This window comes from Leuciscus leuciscus, assembly GCF_965113295.1.
Source record: "Leuciscus leuciscus genome assembly, chromosome: 25".
Lineage (NCBI taxonomy): Eukaryota > Metazoa > Chordata > Actinopteri > Cypriniformes > Leuciscidae > Leuciscus > Leuciscus leuciscus.
Window position 1 is genome coordinate 1,883,037 of NC_138724.1, and position 22,151 is coordinate 1,905,187.

The 22,151-nt window shown below is 45.9% G+C and overlaps 1 protein-coding gene across 6 annotated transcripts in view; it reads right to left on the reverse strand.

Moving 5' to 3' along the window:
* The window catches only part of fanca (FA complementation group A), a 76,869-nt gene that overhangs the window by 20,343 nt on the left and 34,375 nt on the right, over positions 1-22,151 (reverse strand). For 5 of the 6 annotated variants that reach the window (XM_082159636.1, XM_082159632.1, XM_082159633.1 and 2 more), the window contains 10 exons: positions 20,576-20,669; positions 20,326-20,499; positions 20,176-20,249; positions 15,765-15,893; positions 15,622-15,691; positions 13,991-14,145; positions 12,811-12,910; positions 12,675-12,734; positions 11,627-11,731; positions 10,969-11,084 (listed from right to left, as the gene is read on the reverse strand). In XM_082159636.1, the coding sequence (XP_082015762.1) occupies positions 10,969-11,084; positions 11,627-11,731; positions 12,675-12,734; positions 12,811-12,910; positions 13,991-14,145; positions 15,622-15,691; positions 15,765-15,893; positions 20,176-20,249; positions 20,326-20,499; positions 20,576-20,669 (1,077 nt within the window). The other variant, XM_082159637.1, reaches the window with a different exon arrangement.

Consider the following 22,151-nt stretch of genomic DNA (forward strand, 5'->3'; position numbering starts at 1 on the left):
TTCAAACAGGGAATGTCCGGGGTGGGATGTATCCTTTAGTATGTTCTGTGCTTTTTTGAGGCAGCGCAAACTATAAAGATCCTTTAGGGAAGGGAGAGGGCAGCCAATAATCTTCTGGGCGGTGGTGACGACCCTCTGAAGTGCTTTCCTCTCTGTCTCTGTGCAGCTCGCGAACCACACACAGATACAATAAGTCAGTATGCTCTCTATGCAGCAGTGGTAGAAGGACAGAAGCACTTTTTGGGTCAGGTGGTTCTTCCTAAGAATCCTCAGGAAGTAAAGTCTCTGCTGTGCCTTCTTACCCAATACTGTGATGTTAGTGCTCCAGGTTAGGTCCTCCTCTATGTACACGCCCAAGAACCGGAAGTCCGGGACCCTTTCCACACATTCCCCGCTGATGAAAAGGGGCTGAATATCGGTTTTATTTTTCCTGTAGTCTATTATTAACTCCTTGGTTTTGGTGGTGTTGAGGACCAGGTTGTTATCCATGCACCACACAGACAGCCGCTCCACCTCATCTCGATAAGCGGACTCATCTCCCCCCGAGATGAGCCCCACTACGGTGGTATCATCCGCAAATTTAATGACACTATTTCTGGAGTGAGCAGGGGTACAGTCGTGGGTATACAGAGTGTAGAGCAGGGGGCTCAGCACACAGCCCTGTGGGGAGCCAGTGCTGAGACTGAGAGCTGATGAGATGTGGGGGCCTACTCTCACCCTCTGGGAGCGATCTGTCAGGAAGTCCTTAGTCCAGCAGCAAATTGAGTGAGGTAGACCCAGGTTTTCCAGTTTAGTAAACAGTCTGTGAGGGAGTATGGTATTAAACGCAGAGCTAAAGTCCACAAACAGCAGCCTAGCGTAGCTCCCCCGCTGCTCTAGATGAGTCAGAGCCGTGTGGAGAGTTGTGGCTATGGCGTCCTCTGTAGACCTATTTTCTCTGTAAGCAAACTGGTGTATGTCAAGCATGGGTGGAAGGTTAGAGATTATGTAAGACCGCACCAGTTTCTCAAAGCACTTCATAATGATGGGAGTTAGTGCCACTGGACGGTAGTCATTCAGGCTGCTGATGTTGGTCTTTTTTGGCAGTGGAACTATGATAGAGGACTTTAGGCAGGCTGGGATGGTGGACTGGGATAGGGACTGGTTGAAGATCTTGGTAAAGACCCCAGCCAGTTGGTCCGCACATTCCTTCAGCACCCGTCCCGATATGGCATCAGGTCCCGCAGCTTTTCTCGGATTCACCGCCTTCAGTGTGCGCCTCACCTCATGCTCCTCCACAATGAGGATGTGGCTGCTATGGACTGGAGAATGTAATATGGTTGCCTCCGGTTTCTCCGCCTCTAAGCGGGCGAAGAAGTGGTTCAACTCCTCCGCCAGCGAAGCATCACCGCCTGCAACTGTGCGGTTTCCGGATTTATAACTGGTGATGTGCTGGACCCCCTGCCACATCTGCGTTGTGTTATTGCTGTTGAAGTAGTCCTCAATCCTCCTTTTATAAGCAGCCTTGGCCTTCCTGATGCCTTTTTTCAGGTTGGCTCTGGCAGCGCTGTATTGTGTCCCATCACCAGACCTGAAAGCAGTGTTTCTGTCCTTAAGCAGACACCGGACTTCTTTCGTCATCCAGGGTTTCTGGTTAGGATATACGCGGATACACTTGTCCACAGTGACAGTGTCCAGGCAGTGTTTAATATAGCACAATACATTTGTTGTGTATTCCTCCAGGTCCTGATGCTCAAAAATGTCCCAGTTCGTTCTCTCAAAACAGTCCTGCAGCTGATGAGAGGCACCTTCAGGCCATATTTTAACAGTCTTAGATGTGGTAGGAACACTTTTTCTGAGTGGGGTGTATGCCGGAATTAAAAGCAGGGAAATATGGTCAGACAGGCCCAGGTGTGGAAGTGTTTTAACCCTGAACCCTTGTTTGATGTTAGAATAGGCCTTATCCAGTGTATTTTTTCCTCTAGTAGCACACCTTATGTGCTGATGGAATTTAGGAAGTACCGTTTTTAAATCAGCATGGTTAAAGTCCCCCGCTATGATGTGAACAGCCTCAGGATACATGCTCTGTTGCCTGCTAATGGTGTTATATAAATGTCCAAGAGCTGAGTTAGCAATGGCATCCGGTGGAATATACACGGCAGTTACTATGACAACAGTAAACTCCCGGGGAAGATATATGGGCCTGCATTTAACAGTCACAAACTCCAGATCCGGGGAGCAGTGACTGTCTATAGTCTTAGTGTTAGTACACCAACCGCTGTTAACAAACAAGCATAACCCCCCACCCTTGTTCTTACCGGAGTCTCTTGTCCTGTCATGCCGGTGAACTATGCGGCCTGCTAGCTCGATAGCTGAATCCGGGATAAGTGGATGAAGCCACGTCTCTGTGATTAACATAATGCAACAGTCTTTAATGTCCTTATTCATTTCAACCTGTAGCTTCAATTCGTCCATCTTGTTTGTGAGGGACCTCGCGTTGGTAAGAAATATACTAGGAAGCGGCGGCTTGTGTGCCCGCATCCGTAGCCTCGCTAGCACGCCGGCCCTGCAGCCTCGCTTTTGCTTCCTATACCTGCGCCGCCTCAGTCTTCTGCCTGTGGGGATGGTAATCCACGGAGAACCCGGGCGCCTGGCTATGTCCACCGGGATATCATGGAAGCCAAAAAACTCGGCTGTAACAGACCGCTCACTGCGTAGTCCTGCGTTTCCTGCTTCCTGCTCAGCTACCGTTCGGACGCTCTTGCTTACTGCTCCGCGTTTTGCTCTATCGCTTTTACATTTTATCTCCTATTTTTTCTATATTTTATTTCCTTTATTTTATTTCCTTTTATCACCTAATTTTAACTTCAGCAAATCACCACAGTGCTCATACGACAAAGTTTGGATTACTACAAAAACTGAGAATTCTTTTACCCGACCAGCTTACATACCGGGAAAGGAAAACACAACTGCCTACAAGGATAAGAGAAAATGCCTCTTCTGGAATCTACTTGCTGCACCAACTGCCACAGACTTTTACAAAGGATTGCAGTTCTAGAAACAAAGTTATTTACGGGACCACCAAACCAGACGGAGCACACAACAGAGCTTCGTCATGGACACCCTCAGCATACCGGTGAGTCCCATGAAACTAGTACTCCTCGACAGGTAGAGAAACAAGCCGATCGACTTACTAATCGATGGCACAAACAGGGAGCTAAACCCAAAGGCACTCGAGACATCAGATTGTCACGAGCATCACATATTACCGCAGTAGCATCCTCTACCCCAGATACAGCTCTGACAAGGATTACAAACACTGGTCTGCTACCACTGCCTATACATCTTGAGAACAGATTTGAAGTACTAATGAATGTAAATGAGGAATCCACAAATGTGATGAATGTGATCGAACACAGACTGAATAGGCCAGTAGCTAACACTGATGCTAACTGGCGCTCAAGGTCGAGCAGACAGCGGCACTCAGCTCAGAGCGCAGCCGAGCACAGGACTCTGATAGTGGGAGACTCCATAATCAGAAACATTAGCTGCAGGGATACAACTACATGCTGCCTTCCACAAGCAACAACTTCTGATATAAACAGGGAACTTCAGAACATTCTGATGAAACATAAGACTGCAAATCGACTCATCATACATGTGGGGAAGAATGATATTCATAAAGAGCAGTCAGAACTCCTTAAGAAGGATTTCAATAAACTTTTTGAAACACTTAAAAGACTGAAAGTTCAAACATTCATCAGTGGACCACTACCAGCAAGAGGAACAAACAGGTTTTCACGGTTGCTTGGGCTAAATACATGGCTGCAAAAAACCTGCAATATAAAAGCAGTGAACTTCATTGACAACTTCAATCTTTTCTGGAGTCAACGACAACTGTTTCATCGGGATGGCCATCACCCAAACAAACTTGGTTCAAGAGTGTTAAAGGACAATATCTACTTCTCCCTAAATCATCCTTCTGCGGTTTGTGCCAATCCACTCAATCTGAACGGCACACACACACCTGGACACAGTATGAATGACCACGGGACTTCACTTCAGCAGCAAAATGGACATGATAACACCACTCCGCCACAACAACCTCTGCTCACGGACACAATCTCAGCTGAGCCCTGCACACAGAGCTCACCACAGACAGCCATATCAGAACTGCTTGAAGATTCAGCACCCAAGGACGACTTCCTGGAAAACAGCCAGGGAAGCCAGGACAGCATATTACAGCCTCCTATAACACCAGAGCAACAGCCCCTTTCACCAGATACTTTCTTCCTTTCCCCTGCAACGCCACTACTGTGCTTCTCACAGAAAATGGAAGAACTGGTGCATGCTGGAACCAGACTATCCCACTCTTTTGCTGCAAGCCCCCAGATACCAACTAAAAAAAGACAGGCACCACTACCACCAAAGCCTGCGGGCCCAGCTCGCCCTCCCCCTCCTCCTGTGAGAGCTCTTCGGCCTCTGCCACAACGCCAGGGCCCACACCCTCCTCCTTCTGCTCGAGGTGAACCAAAAACAACTGATACCAGCTCTCAGTGATATGTGTCGGGTCCCCGTTTTGATAACAGTAACTTTCTCAAATGTTTACAAAACAAGCGGGAACCCAGTGTGCCTGTATCTTTCTCTATTGCTGTTCTATTACATGATAGAAAGTCTAAGGCCTTCAACAGCCGTACAGCAAACCCAACTAATCTGGTGCCTATTACACGTCAAACTAATATTGCTGTGGGGAAAAGTAAGACTGTTAAGTTAGCACTCTTTAACATACGCTCACTTAAAAATAAATCACTTCTAGTCAACGATTTAATAACCACAAACAACCTGGATTTTATGCTTCTAAATGAAACCTGGCTAGAAGACAGCAGCAGTGCAACAATCCTCAATGAAACAGCCCCTCCTAACTTTACTTTTATGAGTGTCTGCAGAGCTGTTAAGAGAGGAGGGGGTCTAGCTGCTCTTTTTAAAGATATCTATCAATGTAAGCAAATATCATTTGGGAATTACTTGTCTTTCGAATATCTGGGTATTGTGTTAAAAGGTGCTCCACGCATTTTACTTTTCATTATTTACAGGCCTCCAAAATATTCTCCAGCCTTTGCTGAGGACTTTACAGAACTGTTATCAACAATTACCTCAGAGTTTGACTGTTTTGCCATTGCTGGAGATTTTAACATCCATATAGATAATGCAGAAAACAATATGGCAAAAGAAATCAAAACTGTTTTAAAAACTTTTGATCTGACTCAGCATGTACATGGACCCACACACAATCATGGACACACTCTAGATTTACTTATCAGTAAGGGTCTAAACATTTCATCGATTGTTATTAAGGATGTAGCACTGTCTGATCATTTCTGTATTTTCTTTGATATATTGATCTCTCCTGCCATTGAAGCTAGATCTGTGTCTGTCAAGAAGAGATGCTTAAATGAGAACACTAGTGTCCTATTTATGAAGGCTATATCCTTAACACCAAGCATATCTGCAGACTCTGTTGATTTTCTCCTTGATTCTTTTAACTCAAAAGTTAAAGGTGTAATTGATGATATTGCTCCTGTTAAAGTCAGGAAGAAGAGTGGCAGACAAAAGGCACCTTGGAGAAACTCAACAGCAGTGCAAAATATGAAAAGACAATGCAGAAAAGCAGAGCGCATGTGGCGGAAGACAAAACTTGTAGTCCATTATAACATCTACAAAGACAGCCTTCATGCTTTCAATATGGAACTAGGCAAAGCTAGACAGACTTTCTTCTCAAATATTATAAACAGTAATTTAAACAACACACGCACTCTTTTTGCTACTGTAGAGAGACTGACAAACCCCCCAAGCCAGATTCCCAGTGAAATGCTCTCAGACAGCAAGTGCCGTGAGTTTGCTTCTTTCTTCTCTGAGAAAATCAATAATATCAGAAAGGTGATCAGCACATCCTTGACTTGCGCTGGGGTCAGACAGATCAAACCACCTGAGAAAGTAGTTACTATGTCTGATTTCAAAGAAATTGATGGCAAAATTTTGGAAGAAACCGTACAGCACCTTAAAACATCAACCTGCGCTCTTGACACACTTCCCACATCGTTTTTCAAAAGTGTGTTAAACAGTTTAGAAGCAGATCTTCTAGAAGTGGTAAATGCCTCACTTCTCTCTGGGAGTTTTCCAAACTCCCTAAAAACTGCAGTTGTCAAGCCCCTCCTGAAAAAGAGCAATCTGGATAGGACCATATTAAGCAACTATAGACCAATCTCAAATCTTCCTTTCATAGGTAAGATCATTGAAAAAGTTGTCTTCAATCAGCTGAACAAATTCTTATGCTCGAATGGATACTTTGACAATTTTCAATCTGGTTTCCGACCGCACCACAGCACAGAGACAGCGCTCATAAAGATAATAAACGATATTCGCTTAAATACTGACTCAGGCAAATTATCAGTGCTGGTACTACTCGACCTCAGTGCTGCATTTGACACTGTCGATCACAACATACTTCTGGACAGGCTGGAAAACTGGGTGGGGCTTTCTGGGATAGTCCTAAAATGGTTCAGGTCATACTTAGATGGGAGAGGTTATTATGTGAGTATAGGAGACCATAAGTCTGAGTGGACATCCATGACATGCGGAGTCCCTCAAGGCTCAATTCTTGCGCCACTCCTGTTCAACCTGTATATGCTCCCAATGAGCCAAATAATGAGAAAGAACCAAATCTCTTACCACAGCTATGCAGACGACACACAGCTCTACTTAGCCCTATCGCCCAACGATTACAGCCCCATTGACTCCCTGTGCCAATGCATTGATGAAGTCAACAGTTGGATGTGTCAAAACTTTCTTCAGTTAAACAAAGACAAAACTGAAGTCATTGCGTTTGGAAACAAAGATGAAGTTCTCAAGGTGAACGCATACCTTCTCTCTAGGGGTCAAATAACTAAAAATCAAGTCAGGAATCTTGGTGTGACACTAGAGTCAGAGCTTAGTTTCAGTAGTCATGTCAAAGCAATAACTAAATCAGCATACTATCATCTGAAAAATATTGCAAGAATTAGATGCTTTGTTTCCAGACAAGACTTAGAGAAACTTGTGCATGCTTTCATCACCAGCAGGGTGGATTATTGTAATGGACTCCTCACTGGCCTTCCCAAAAAGACCATAAGACAGTTGCAGCTCATACAGAACGCTGCCGCCAGGATTCTGAGCAGAACCAGAAAATATGAACATATCACACCAGTCCTCAGGTCTTTACACTGGCTCCCAGTTAAACTTAGGATTGATTTTAAAGTATTATTACTGGTATATAAATCATTCAATGGCCTAGGACCTCAATACATTGCAGATATGCTCACTGAATATAAACCCAACAGATCACTCAGATCATTAGGATCATATCAGCTTGAAATACCAAGGGTTCACTCTAAGCATGGCGAGTCTGCTTTTAGCTATTATGCCAGCCGCAGCTGGAACCTGCTTCCAGAGGAGATCAGATGTGCTCCTACTGTAGTCACATTCAAATCCAGACTCAAAACACATCTGTTTAACTATGCATTTACTGAATGAGCACTGTGCCAATGTTCGTCCGACTGTTTGTACTGTATTTCATTTTTTATTTTTCTAAACTGTTTTAATTATTCTTATTTCTTTTTATTATTTTAATTTCTTCTATGTAAAGCACTTTGAATTGCCATTGTGTATGAAATGTGCTATATAAATAAACTTGCCTTGCCTTGCCTTGCCTAGTCCTATTTTTAGGAGATTGTGCCGGCTGTAGGTGTTGTTTGCCCAGCAGAATGTTGTCAGAACGAATAACAATACATACATAAACAGCCAAACAAAGCACCGAAAAGTAGAGCACTGAGCCGCTGCGTCTATGCGCGCCGCCATCTTGCAGCCCTGGCTATGGCTTTGACTTAGTATCTAGGAATGTTTGGTGGCGGTCTGCTATGCGGCTCTCAGTATCTGAGTGTAGGTTCCTTAGACCATGGGTTTAAATACCTGGGCATCTTTATTTCCGCCTCTTTGGACCAGTTATACGATATAAACTATAAAAAAGTGATTACAAATATTAGTGAAGATGTAAATCGTTGGACAGCTCTCCCTCTCTCTCTCTCTCGGATTGGCCGTGTTGAATCTATTTGTATGAACGTCCTGCCGAAATTACTCTATTTGTTTCAGATGTTACCCATAGAAGTGCCAAAATTTGTCTTTGATTTGCTTAATAAAATCATTTCTAAATTAGTTTGGCAAGGAAAACGGCCAAAAATAAGGCTTACAATAATACAATCAGCTAAAACAAATGGCGGGCTGGGACTCCCAAACTTTAGGTTTTACTTCTGGGCAGCTCAACTGAGGCCCCTGGCTTCATGGATGAGAGAAGACACACAAACCCGGTGGATCAATATTGAAAAGAGCCTCTGTACATGCCCCTTAAAATAGTGCCCTTTTCCAGTGTATCATTAAAGAATGCCTCCATGGGTGAATGGACCAAAGTTACTTTAAAAATGTGGAGAACTATACAAAGATCATTTGGTTTGTCATCCGCAGCCAGCACTGGCTATCTTAATGACTCTGCACCATCTCGTACAGACGTGGGTTTCAAAAAGTGGTCTCAATATGGACTTGATTGACACACTTAAATCATTCGAATAAATAAGAAATGAATTCCCAAGGTCTGAATTTTTTAGATATTTACAACTGAGACATTTCCTCACAACGCATAAGGATCTAGAAATCATTAAAAAACCCTCCCCAATAGAAGTTTGTTTTAAAGAAATACAAATTGGACGTGTGGTCAAAAAAATCATTTCTAAAGGATATCTATTATTTTTGACTAATAATTCAAATAACACATTACAGATCAAGGAAAAATGGGAGGCTGAAATTAATGAAACAGAACTTGGGAGGAAGCTTGTGGAGAGGGACATCTCGTGGCCAACTCTAATGTCTGGAGGGAATTCAAATGGAAGATAATTACCAGATTTTTTCAAACCCCACAGATAATTGCAAAATGGTATCCATCCTGCTCAAGTGCTGGAGAAATTGTGGCCAACATGTTGGTAACCACACCCCACCCAAAATTAAGAAATTACTGGAAAGATATATTTGATGCCCTTAAAGAAATCTTCCATTATGAAATCCCAGAAGACCCCATAATAGCCCTTCTAGGTGTGCGTCCAGAGGGCCTTGAGGGTAGAGCTAAAATATATTTATTACAAATTTTACTTGCTGCAGCCATTAAGTGTATTACATGCAGATGGTTAACACCTGACCCTCCATCATACAACGTTTGGATTCAAAAAGTATGGGAGTTGCCTGTTGGCAATGTTAAATAAGTATAACCAGGCCAGGATGTCTGTGAGAGTACCTGCTTTTGTGGCCAGCCCTGCTAACATCCTCACTATCAAGACCAGGCCTCCTTGAAGGCGGCTCCCCAACGAGTTGAATGCTTAGCATTGCAAAGGCATTAAGTATCACCTTGCAGGCCTCATGGAGCCCCCATTTCTAGCCCAGAGCCTGGTCAATACTTATCAGGTTTGAGCATAGTGTTCCAGAATCTATCTGAGGATCGCTCTGTATGAATACTTAACCCTAAGTCTGGTCGGAAGGTCGAAGGACTCTCACGAGGCCTCCCTGTTAGATCGTCCCTAGAGCTGGAGGCGCTCCCCTTCTTAGGGTCGCTTTAGAGTGCCCAGCCTCCACAGGCCCTGAAGCACTGTGTAGGCCCAGGATTGAGTAGAGTCACTCCCCTCGTTTGCAAGGGTTAGAAAGCTCTATGCTGAGTTCTACTCTCCAGGATACCCGTCTCTATGATCCGGTCTGTGAGTGTTTACTGCCACTTCTCCAGAAAGTGACTGGATGGGACTCCTTTGGACCCCCTGGCCATACTCCCTTAAAGGAACCTCTTCAACGGAAGCTGTTGGTTCCAAGCGTTTGAGTGGCCTTGGTAGGCCTTCGTTGTATTGGAGGCCTCTTTGAGGCTTATAGCTTGGGCAGGGACCATAGGGAATACTGTCAGTATGTGACCCGAAGGGGGAGTGTTTGGCATTTCAGTGAAACTGCCAGTTCTGACGTTTTTGTCACAGCCATAATTTGGCATGTACTCCCCTCATCATGGTGGGTTTGTATATCGTTCCCCAAAGCGTCATCGACGCAGTGCGAGTTCCCTTTCGAAAGGGAACGTCTCAGGTTACGACTATAACCTACAGTGCATCCGGAAAGTATTCACAGCGCTTCACTTTTTCCACATTTTGTTATGTTACAGCCTTACTCCAAAATAGATTCAATTAATTATTTTCCTCAAAATTCAACAAGCAATACCCTATAATGACACCGTGGAAGAAGTTCGATTTTTTGTTTCTGAATGGTTAGTGGAGACATTTATGTACATTTCTGTAGTTGTTGTGGAGTTACATTGATCATCTCATCATCATGTTTAACTTCTCCACAAGTGTCCACAGTTCCTGAGGTGTTTATAAGACAGCGGTGACATGTTCTGGTCAATAGTGTTCAGTGCTCGTCTGTGCTCAACCACAGAACAGTTTCAGGCTTTGCTGGATCTTTATCATTGCATTAGAACTGGTCTCTGTTGTCGATGGCGAAACCAAATGTCGGCTGGTGTGTGTAAACGTGCAGATTAAGGGCCGGTAATATTATAATAAGATCCTCTTCATACGTCAGAAGGAGAGTGAAATCTGATCAGCTTACTTTTTGACATGTTTGCAGAGAAAGGCTCACCAGAACAGTTACTGGGTTTCACTTTTCATGTTTTCTGGGTTGGTAGAAGCAGCGGGACCCGGTTATAGCACTGACACATGGACAAAGTCAGATTTTCATGATATGTCTCATTTAAGGGATACAATTATTGCCTACAGGGGGACTTAAGACTTTTACTCGTACCATCTAAGATATTTAAGACTTGTTTACAGGCTTAAATGAGATGAAATGTGAGAGTTTTTCAGGTCATGCAGATGTATGTTTCACCGTGAGCTCCAGCTGTGACTGTCGTCCAGCATCTGCAGCTGTTGAGGAAGAGCATCTCGTCCAGTCAGACGCTTCCACTGAGAGCTGAGCGCCACAGAGAGACGCCTCCACCAGCGCTGCACACACACACACACACACACACAGTCAGACGCTTCCACTGAGAGCTGAGCGCCACAGAGAGACGCCTCCACCAGCGCTGCACACACACACACACACACACACACACACAGTCAGACGCTTCCACTGAGAGCTGAGCGCCACAGAGAGACGCCTCCACCAGCGCTGCACACACACACACACACACACACACACACACACACACACACACACACACACACACACACACACACACACACACACACACACAGTCAGACGCTTCCACTGAGAGCTGAGCGCCACAGAGATGCCTCCACCAGCGCTGCACACACACACACACACACACACACGTTTACCGCAGCAGACAGCAGCGGACACTGAGCGCTGAACTCCGACACACACACACACACACACACACACACACACACACACACACACACACACACACACACACACACACACACACACACACACACACACGTTTACCGCAGCAGACAGCAGCAGCAGCGGACACTGAGCGCTGAACTCCGACACACACACACACACACACACACGTGTTTACCGCAGCAGACAGCAGCAGCAGTGGACACTGAGCGCTGAACTCCGACACACACGCGTTCACGGCGTCAGCAGGACCGGCACAGCTCGCGCCGACACACACCACCGCCTGAAACACAACACACAGACGTAGACATACTACAAATATTGTGACTTGAGCCGTTTGAACATGTAGGGCTGTCCAATAAACATTAGAGAATTTAGAATTTTCGTCTAATAAAAAAAAAAAAAAACAGCACATTCAAATGCACGGTTTTAGTGTCAAGAGGCGGACGAGACATGATGATGACATCACTGACGCGGTGTGTTTCTGTTAGCTTATACAGTACAGCACGGTGCGGCTGATTTGCTAATGTGAAAAATGGCGGGAAAAGGCTCTTCCTGCTGACGAAACCCTCTCAGTTGGAGGCAAAAATGGTGCAACATACTTGACCAAACCTGCACATCTGTCAGAGCTGAGTGTGTGTGTGAGAGTGTGTGAGAGTGTGTGAGAGTGTGTGTGTGTGTGTGTGTGTTCATCAGCTGAAACACTGTCAACAGAAAGTGCTCAGCACTCAACAATCATGTTTGTGATGATCGATATGTAGATGTAGAGAGTAGAAGTGTGTTTCTGAATGTCAGTTTGCTGTTGTGTGTTGATGTTGTTGTGTGTTGATGTAGTTCATCACGCTGTGTGCTGAAGTGTGTTTTCTCAGGTTACTGAAGCACAAACACAGTTTTATGCACTATTGTAACCTAATTTTCCTTGCATGCACATTAAGGAAATTATATTTTATTTAATAATATCTGTTTCTAAAGTTAATGCACTTTAAAACGTGAATGTCGTTTCATTCCAATAAAAGATGCGATGCTTGATTTGGTTTATATTTGCCCTCTTGTGGACAAAGGAGACAATACAGTACTTTTCTCCTCTAACATTAAATATTGCCTTTAGAATTTGAATATAATTAGTTTTGCTAAGATTAGAATTCAGCTTTCAGCCACTCTGACAGCCCTACACGGTGCATGAGAAGTGTGTAAGTGATGCAGTGTGTTCAGATGTTGTCACCTACTTTGAGGAAGTGAGCCGTGAGACTGAACGACAGCAGGCCAGCAGAACCACTCGCCCTCCTCTGAGAGAGACACACACACTCACGTCACACACACGCCTCATCATCACATCACAGATCATGTGTGTCGTGCTGAGACCTGAACATGCGTGATGTGGTCCATCATCCGACGGCAGTCCAGCGTTCTCCGGTCGGTTCTGACGGACACCAGCAGGACAGCAGGAAGAAGAGCTAGAACCCTGAGAGACACGAACACCATCAGTGTGTGTGTGTGTGTGTGTGTGTGTGTGTGTGTGTGTGTGGACACCAGCAGGAAGAAGAGCTAGAACCCTGAGAGACACGAACACCATCTGTGTGTGTGTGTGTGTGTGTGTGTGTGTGTGTGTGTGTGTGTGTGTGTGTGTGTGTGGACACCAGCAGGACAGCAGGAAGAAGAGCTAGAACCCTGAGAGACACGAACACCATCACTGTGTGTGTGTGTGTGTGTGTGTGTGTGTGTGTGTGTGTGTGGACACCAGAAGGAAGAAGAGCTAGAACCCTGAGAGACACGAACACCATCAGTGTGTGTGTGTGTGTGTGTGTGTGTGGACACCAGCAGGAAGAAGAGCTAGAACCCTGAGAGACACGAACACCATCACTGTGTGTGTGTGTGTGTGTGTGTGTGTGTGTGTGTGTGTGTGTGTGTGTGTGTGTGTGGACACCAGCAGGAAGAAGAGCTAGAACCCTGAGAGACACGAACACCATCAGTGTGTGTGTGTGTGTGTGTGTGTGTGTGTGTGTGTGTGTGTGTGTGTGTGTGGGGACACCAGCAGGACAGCAGGAAGAAGAGCTAGAACCCTGAGAGACACGAACACCATCAGTGTGTGTGTGTGTGTGTGTGTGTGTGTGTGTGTGTGTGTGGACACCAGCAGGAAGAAGAGCTAGAACCCTGAGAGACACGAACACCATCAGTGTGTGTGTGTGTGTGTGTGTGTGTGTGTGTGTGTGTGGACACCAGCAGGACAGCAGGAAGAAGAGCTAGAACCCTGAGAGACACGAACACCGTCACTCTGTGTGTGTGTGTGTGTGTGTGTGTGTGTGTGTGTGTGTGTGTGTGTGTGTGTGTGTGTGTGTGTGTGTGTGTGTGTGTGTGTGTGTGTGTGTGGACACCAGCTGGAAGAAGAGCTAGAACCCTGAGAGACACGAACACCATCACTGTGTGTGTGTGTGTGTGTGTGTGTGTGTGTGTGTGTGTGTGTGTGGACACCAGCAGGAAGAAGAGCTAGAACCCTGAGAGACACGAACACCATCACTGTGTATGTGTGTGTGTGTGTCCGTACCGGCTCACGTCGTGAAGCGTCTGCTGGTATTTCAGCTCTTGTGCGATGCTGTCGGGGTCAGGGGTCACGGAGCACCTGCTGTCAATCAGGTCCCAGAGGAAGTGACCTGTGTCCTCTGATGCGCTGTGAGTGAGCAGCTCTTCATACAGGAACGCCTGCAGAGAGAGGGAGAGGGAGAGGGAGAGGGAGAGGGAGAGGGAGAGGGAGAGGGAGAGGGAGAGGGAGAGGGAGAGGGAGAGGGAGAGGGAGAGAGTGGGGGGTGAAGAGTAGTGACTGTACGAGACACTGAAGTGTCAGGACTCCTGCTATAAACCCACACACACACACACACACACACACACACACACACACACACACACACACATCACTCAACCTCGGTCTGTGGCGACCTCTGCTGTTGGGTTTTGGAAATGCAGTTTGGTACCTTTACCCACAAATGACCTCAACTGGCAATCAGCTGTATCCCCCCCGGTGCCGGTGTGTGAGACGCTCCTCTAGAGAGATGTCCAGCTGAGACAGAGAGTGGGCGCTGGTTCTGGACGGCTCATTCTATTATTTAGTGTTGCCTTCATTTTGTAATTAAACACTACTTTTGGAGCCTAATTTGGTCTACGCGTGTCCCTAGTTTTTGTTGCTTCCCTTGAGCCAGAGTTCGAAACACAGTCCTACATGCATCAGTGACGAGTAACTCAGCATTCACACAACACTAGATACACACTACACACACGAGAACAACAGGAGCACACACACCGTGAGGCTTTAGCAGTGTTCAGGGTTCGTACAGATACTGTAAGAGCAAACTCCACGACTTTCAGAGACTCTTCAAGCACTACTTTTGTACAAGGACTACAATCAGGGATCTCATTTATCAAACAATAATATCTTTCTTTATTATCTTTTAAATTATAAAAAGGTAAATTGATCAATAATAATAAACTAATAAAACAAAATGGTACAAGTAAAGTGCAGCAGATGCAATGACTCCGGTAACTTTAACCATTGAAAGGATACGATGACAAAGATATCGCTTTCCATATTCAAACTTATTTTTTCTCAGATGAATATATGATTGACTTTAAGAATAAAAGCTGTATCATATACTTTGATTTTTATATGGCCAATATCACACTCATAGCCATGTGAAATGCCTCTATATCAGACGGACTGCAGCCTTAATTTTGCGTGAAAAGATTGTTTTATCAATAAAATGAAAAATATATTGTCTTTCAATAATTCAAGCACTTTACAAATACTTCTTAAACATGTCTTGTGAAGGGGGTGTATTCTGGAACCCACTGCTGCTTCAGTGTATATGTAATGAGGGATTATAATCAAGGTACTAATCAATATTTTTCCTTCTAAATATCACTGGAGTTGAAAGACTTCTCTAGGCTTATGAGAGTTTACTCTGTTATCAGTGTGATCACTGAAGTGTTCTTTCATGTATTCTCTAATGTCTGTATTTGATATGAATGCAGTAACAGTGCTTGCTCATTTAGCCCGGCTTCCAGAAGTGACATATGGAAAGATGTTTTGTTTGAGAAAGGTCAAAGGCAGCTTGTAGGAGCCCAGAGTGTTTCAGCGTGAGGGAAACCTGTGTGTGTGAATGACTGACTGAAGGAGATCCGCACCTGTAGGAGCGACAGAAGGTCAGGCAGACAGCTGTCTGTGTGTGGATGAGACCGCTCTCCTGGCCGTGACCTGCACATACACACACACACACATTAGGTGAGGTATGACTGAGATCCCTCTGAAACCCGTGCGAGTCACTCACGTCGTGTGATGGTCTAGAACAGCAGTGATGATGCGAGCGCAGATCTGAGTCACGTCTCCTTCACAGCCTCCGTCACACTCCGACATGTGCAGATAATACTGATGACACGCCCACTGCTCATACTCCTGCCTGAGACACACACACACACCTCCGTCACACTCCGACATGTGCAGATAATACTGATGACACGCCCACTGCTCATACTCCTGCCTGAGACACACACACACACACCTCCGTCACACTCCGACATGTGCAGATAATACTGATGACACGCCCACTGCTCATACTCCTGCCTGAGACACACACACACACCTCCGTCACACTCCGACATGTGCAGATAATACTGATGACACGCCCACTGCTCATACTCCTGCCTGAGACACACACACACACCTCCGTCACACTCCGACATGTGCAGATAATACTGATGACACGCCCACTGCTCATACTCCTGCCTGAGACACACACACACACACCTCCATCACACTCCGACATGTGCAGATAATACTGATGACACGCCCACTGCTCATACTCCTGCCTGAGACACACACACACCTCCGTCACACTCCGACATGTGCAGATAATACTGATGACACGCCCACTGCTCATACTCCTGCCTGAGACACACACACACACCTCCGCCACACACTGACATCTGCAGATAATACTGATGACACGCACACTGCTCATACTCCTGCCTGAGACACACACACACACCTCCGTCACACTCCGACATGTGCAGATAATACTGATGACACGCCCACTGCTCATACTCCTGCCTGAGACACACACACACACACACACCTCCGTCACACTCCGACATGTGCAGATAATACTGATGACACGCCCACTGCTAATACTCCTGCCTGAGACACACACACACACCTCCGTCACACTCCGACATGTGCAGATAATACTGATGACACGCCCACTGCTCATACTCCTGCCTGACACACACACACACCTCCGTCACACTCCGACATGTGCAGATAATACTGATGACACGCCCACTGCTCATACTCCTGCCTGAGACACACACACACACCTCGGTCACACTCCGACATGTGCAGATAATACTGATGACACGCCCACTGCTCATACTCCTGCCTGAGACACACACACACCTCCGTCACACTCCGACATGTGCAGATAATACTGATGACACGCCCACTGCTCATACTCCTGCCTGAGACACACACCTCCGTCACACTCCGACATGTGCAGATAATACTGATGACACGCCCACTGCTCATACTCCTGCCTGAGACACACACACACACCTCCGTCACACTCCGACATGTGCAGATAATACTGATGACACGCCCACTGCTCATACTCCTGCCTGAGACACACACACCTCCATCACACTCCGACATGTGCAGATAATACTGATGACACGCCCACTGCTCATACTCCTGCCTGAGACACACACACACCTCCGTCACACTCCGACATGTGCAGATAATACTAATGACACGTCCACTGCTCATACTCCTGCCTGACACACACACCTCCGTCACACTCTGACATATGCAGATAATACTGATGACACGCCCACTGCTCATACTCCTGCCTGAGACACACACACACACCTCCGTCACACTCCGACATGTGCAGATAATACTGATGACACGCCCACTGCTCATACTCCTGCCTGAGACACACACACACACACACACCTCTGTCACACTCTGACATGTGCAGATAATACTGATGACACGCCCACTGCTCATACTCCTGCCTGAGACACACACACACACACACACCTCTGTCACACTCTGACATGTGCAGATAATACTGATGACACGCCCACTGCTCATACTCCTGCCTGAGACACACACACACACACCTCTGTCACACTCTGACATGTGCAGATAATACTGATGACACGCCCACTGCTCATACTCCTGCCTGACACACACACACCTCCGTCACACTCTGACATGTGCAGATAATACTGATGACACGCCCACTGCTCATACTCCTGCCTGAGACACACACACACACCTCCGTCACACGCCGACATGTGCAGATAATACTGATGACACGCCCACTGCTCATACTCCTGCCTGAGACACACACACACACCTCCGCCACACACCGACATGTGCAGATAATACTGATGACACGCCCACTGCTCATACTCCTGCCTGAGACACACACACCTCCGTCACACTCCGACATGTGCAGATAATACTGATGACACGCCCACTGCTCATACTCCTGCCTGAGACACACACACACACACACCTCCATCACACTCCGAAATGTGCAGATAATACTGATGACACGCCCACTGCTCATACTCCTGCCTGAGACACACACACCTCCGCCACACACCGACATGTGCAGATAATACTGATGACACGCCCACTGCTCATACTCCTGCCTGACACACACACACCTCCGTCACACTCTGACATGTGCAGATAATACTGATGACACGCCCACTGCTCATACTCCTGCCTGAGACACACACACACACCTCCGCCACACACCGACATGTGCAGATAATACTGATGACACGCCCACTGCTCATACTCCTGCCTGAGACACACACAGCTCCGTCACACTCTGACATGTGCAGATAATACTGATGACACGCCCACTGCTCATACTCCTGCCTGAGACACACACACCTCCGCCACACACCGACATGTGCAGATAATACTGATGACACGCCCACTGCTCATACTCCTGCCTGAGACACACACACCTCCGTCACACTCCGACATGTGCAGATAATACTGATGACACGCCCACTGCTCATACTCCTGCCTGAGACACACACACACACACCTCCATCACACTCCGACATGTGCAGATAATACTGATGACACGCCCACTGCTCATACTCCTGCCTGAGACACACACACCTCCGTCACATGCCGACATGTGCAGATAATACTGATGACACGCACACTGCTCATACTCCTGCCTGAGACACACACACACACCTCCGTCACACTCCGACATGTGCAGATAATACTGATGTCACGCCCACTGCTCATACTCCTGCCTGAGACACACACACCTCCGTCACACTCTGACATGTGCAGATAATACTGATGACACGCCCACTGCTCATACTCCTGCCTGAGACACACACACCTCCGTCACATGCCGACATGTGCAGATAATACTGATGACACGCACACTGCTCATACTCCTGCCTGAGACACACACACACACCTCCGTCACACTCTGACATGTGCAGATAATACTGATGACACGCACACTGCTCATACTCCTGCCTGAGACACACACACACACCTCCGTCACACTCCGACATGTGCAGATAATACTGATGACACGCCCACTGCTCATACTCCTGCCTGACACACACACACCTCCGTCACACTCTGACATGTGCAGATAATACTGATGACACGCCCACTGCTCATACTCCTGCCTGAGACACACACACACACACACACACACCTCTGTCACACTCTGACATGTGCAGATAATACTGATGACACGCCCACTGCTCATACTCCTGCCTGAGACACACACACACACACACACCTCCATCACACTCCGACATGTGCAGATAATACTGATGACACGCCCACTGCTCATACTCCTGCCTGAGACACACACACACCTCCGTCACACTCCGACATGTGCAGATAATACTGATGACACGCCCACTGCTCATACTACTGCCTGAGACACACACACACACACATCTCCGTCTCTCTCCACTCATGCTCGGGTCAGCTCTGCTACACAGATGCTGCAGGGATGTTTTCAACACATTATTTGGTGTTCGCCTTCAAAACAATTGCTGGTAATTGGTCGTCTCGCTCTTACGCTCACAAAGGAACAAACAACAAAAGACAAAGAGAAAATCCACTCGTTCTTGACTGAATAACTTTTGTAAATATATTTTGTAATATATATTTTATTTATAAAGTGCATCGATATTTTACATTTGGTTACAGTTTCTGTTCAAATACCTGAAAATCTTAAAACACTGTTTATTTCAATCGTATCTTTGTTCAGTTTTATATATTGTTTGCAATTGCTAATTTTTTATTTGTTCTTTTTAAGTGAGTGTTTACTTGTCTTTAATAATGCTTGAAATGTATGCAAGTTCGGCTAGTTAGTTTTCTGCAGTATTTTTAAACCACAGGCAAACGTTCCTGTAAGAGTTCTTTAGCCTGATGATTTCTGTTCATGATATTCAGCTACAAATAAATGTTTTGCAATAAGACTAAATGTGAATGATTTATAAGGTTGTTGTTTTTTTACCTTATTGGAATTAAAATTTGGAATCGATAAGAATCGGAATTGTTAAAATTCAAATGACACCCAGCTCTGATCGCAGGCCTCTGTGAGGTGTTACAGTAGTGTTGTGCACAGTGTGTCCCTGATGCTGGTGTGTTGTGGATGAGCACTGCTGTACCTCTCTGGATCCGTCAGGGCGTCTCGGCTCCGGTGAACCTGAAGCTCAGCTGAAAGCCACTCAGAGAAAGAGAGCTGATGAAACAACGAGAGTATAAGCCAACCGTCCGACACACTGACGTCACCTGATCGCATGAGGCTCTGAGAGTACCTGATACTGAGGCTGTTTCCTCAGGGATCGGATCTGTGTGTTCCTCCACAGAGCCACAGCTGAGTCTTTCACTCGTCCAGTCAGATCAGACACATCTGTGTACGCATCCGACTCGTCTTCATCGCTCATGAGCGCTCGCGTCTCTGGGACCAGTCTGGCCATCACATACTGAGCCTGAAAACACACATGTGCAGTCAAACATCTCCACTCTGAAGATCTGATCAACATTAACACCTGACTGGTTTTGTACCTTTTTATAAAGTGTTTCTGGGATGAAGGTCTGGAGTTCCTCTGACTGAGCGTTGGCTCGGCACAGGCCGTAAGACAGAACGGCCACACACAACCTGAAGATACACACACACACACACACACACACACTACGCTAGGGATGCAAATCAGTACCTGATAAACCATACTATCAGTCAGGGCTTGACATTAACTTTTTTGCTCACTAGTTTCCAAAGTTACTAGCCACACAGCATTTTTACTAGCCACATTTTTGTTTTTGTGAAATTACCTTTTAAAAGTCGACTATGGCGTGCTAAAATTTACTTGAACTAGATTTACAACCCTTTTAAATGTAAAACCACTGTACACACCCAAATCAAGACTACACAAAACAGGTCATTATCATTAGCTCTGATAAGGTTGTGTGTAAAGCTCCTTTTTTTAAATAAAACCATGTATTATATTACATATCGCCACATAGCTCCACCGGCATACACTGTGTGCATGTAATAGCCTACTCATTAGGGCTGTCAAAATTGCTCAAAAATGACGTTCGAATATTCTCTCTAAAAAAACCACATAGCCTATATTCGAACTATTCGAACATGGTTGCGCATTTTGTCAATGACTCGCATTACGTCAATAACAGGGCAAATTGATACAAAGAGACATAACTACTTGTATAGGTAGTTTATTTAAGTTTAAACACATTTGACAACGTTTACCTACACAAAAACAAGTAAATCAACTAATGGCCAAGACCGCAGACCTCACTCTCGCTCGCTCACTCGCAGGCACTCTTTCTATCTCTCTCCCTCACCCTCATGCTGCGTTCACACCAAACGCGAATAGAGCGTCTGGCGCGAGTGTAAAGACGCATTTACGCGCGTCTGGAGGTCTTGCGGCGCGAATGAGGCGTCATGCTCTCTGTGCATAACGGTTTAAATGAACAACAACAATAAGCAAATGTTGAGTGCTGATCAAGAGTTTTGTGCAAGCAATTTAAGGTCGCGACTCTTATATAGCAGGCTTCATTCAGTGATTGAAACAAATATTATTAACAATAATTGAAGTTTTTAGCCTATATACGGCGCTCCGAGCGAGCTGTGCTGTGGTAAACATGGAACTTTTCCTTGACATGAAACGGTAAATAATCAAACCAGTGAAAGCCTGTAGTGCATGAAACTGCTGTATCTAACCTACCTTATTCATGCAATATCTATTCAGTCATTACAGTAGCCTACACTTTAGTAATGTTTCTGTTTAACGTTAACGCTTCTTCCTGTTACCTGTCCCGACCCCTCAGGCAGCGCGCCCACTCGCAAAGCAGACAGCCGCGCCTCTGCTACCGCGGGCGTTTTTCCACATTCGAATATACATTTTCACCTTCGAAATTCAGTTTTTTAAAACTATTCGAATATATATTCGAATTTAGAATATTCGTTGACAGCCCTATGGGAGTTGTAGTGTCGTAGTGTCACACTTATTTCAGATGCCTTTTGAAAACACTACAATTATTCAACCCGCCACAGTGGCTAGTTGGAGAGACTATGTTACCCGCCACGAGCAAAATCCACCCGCATTTGGCGGGTTGGCGG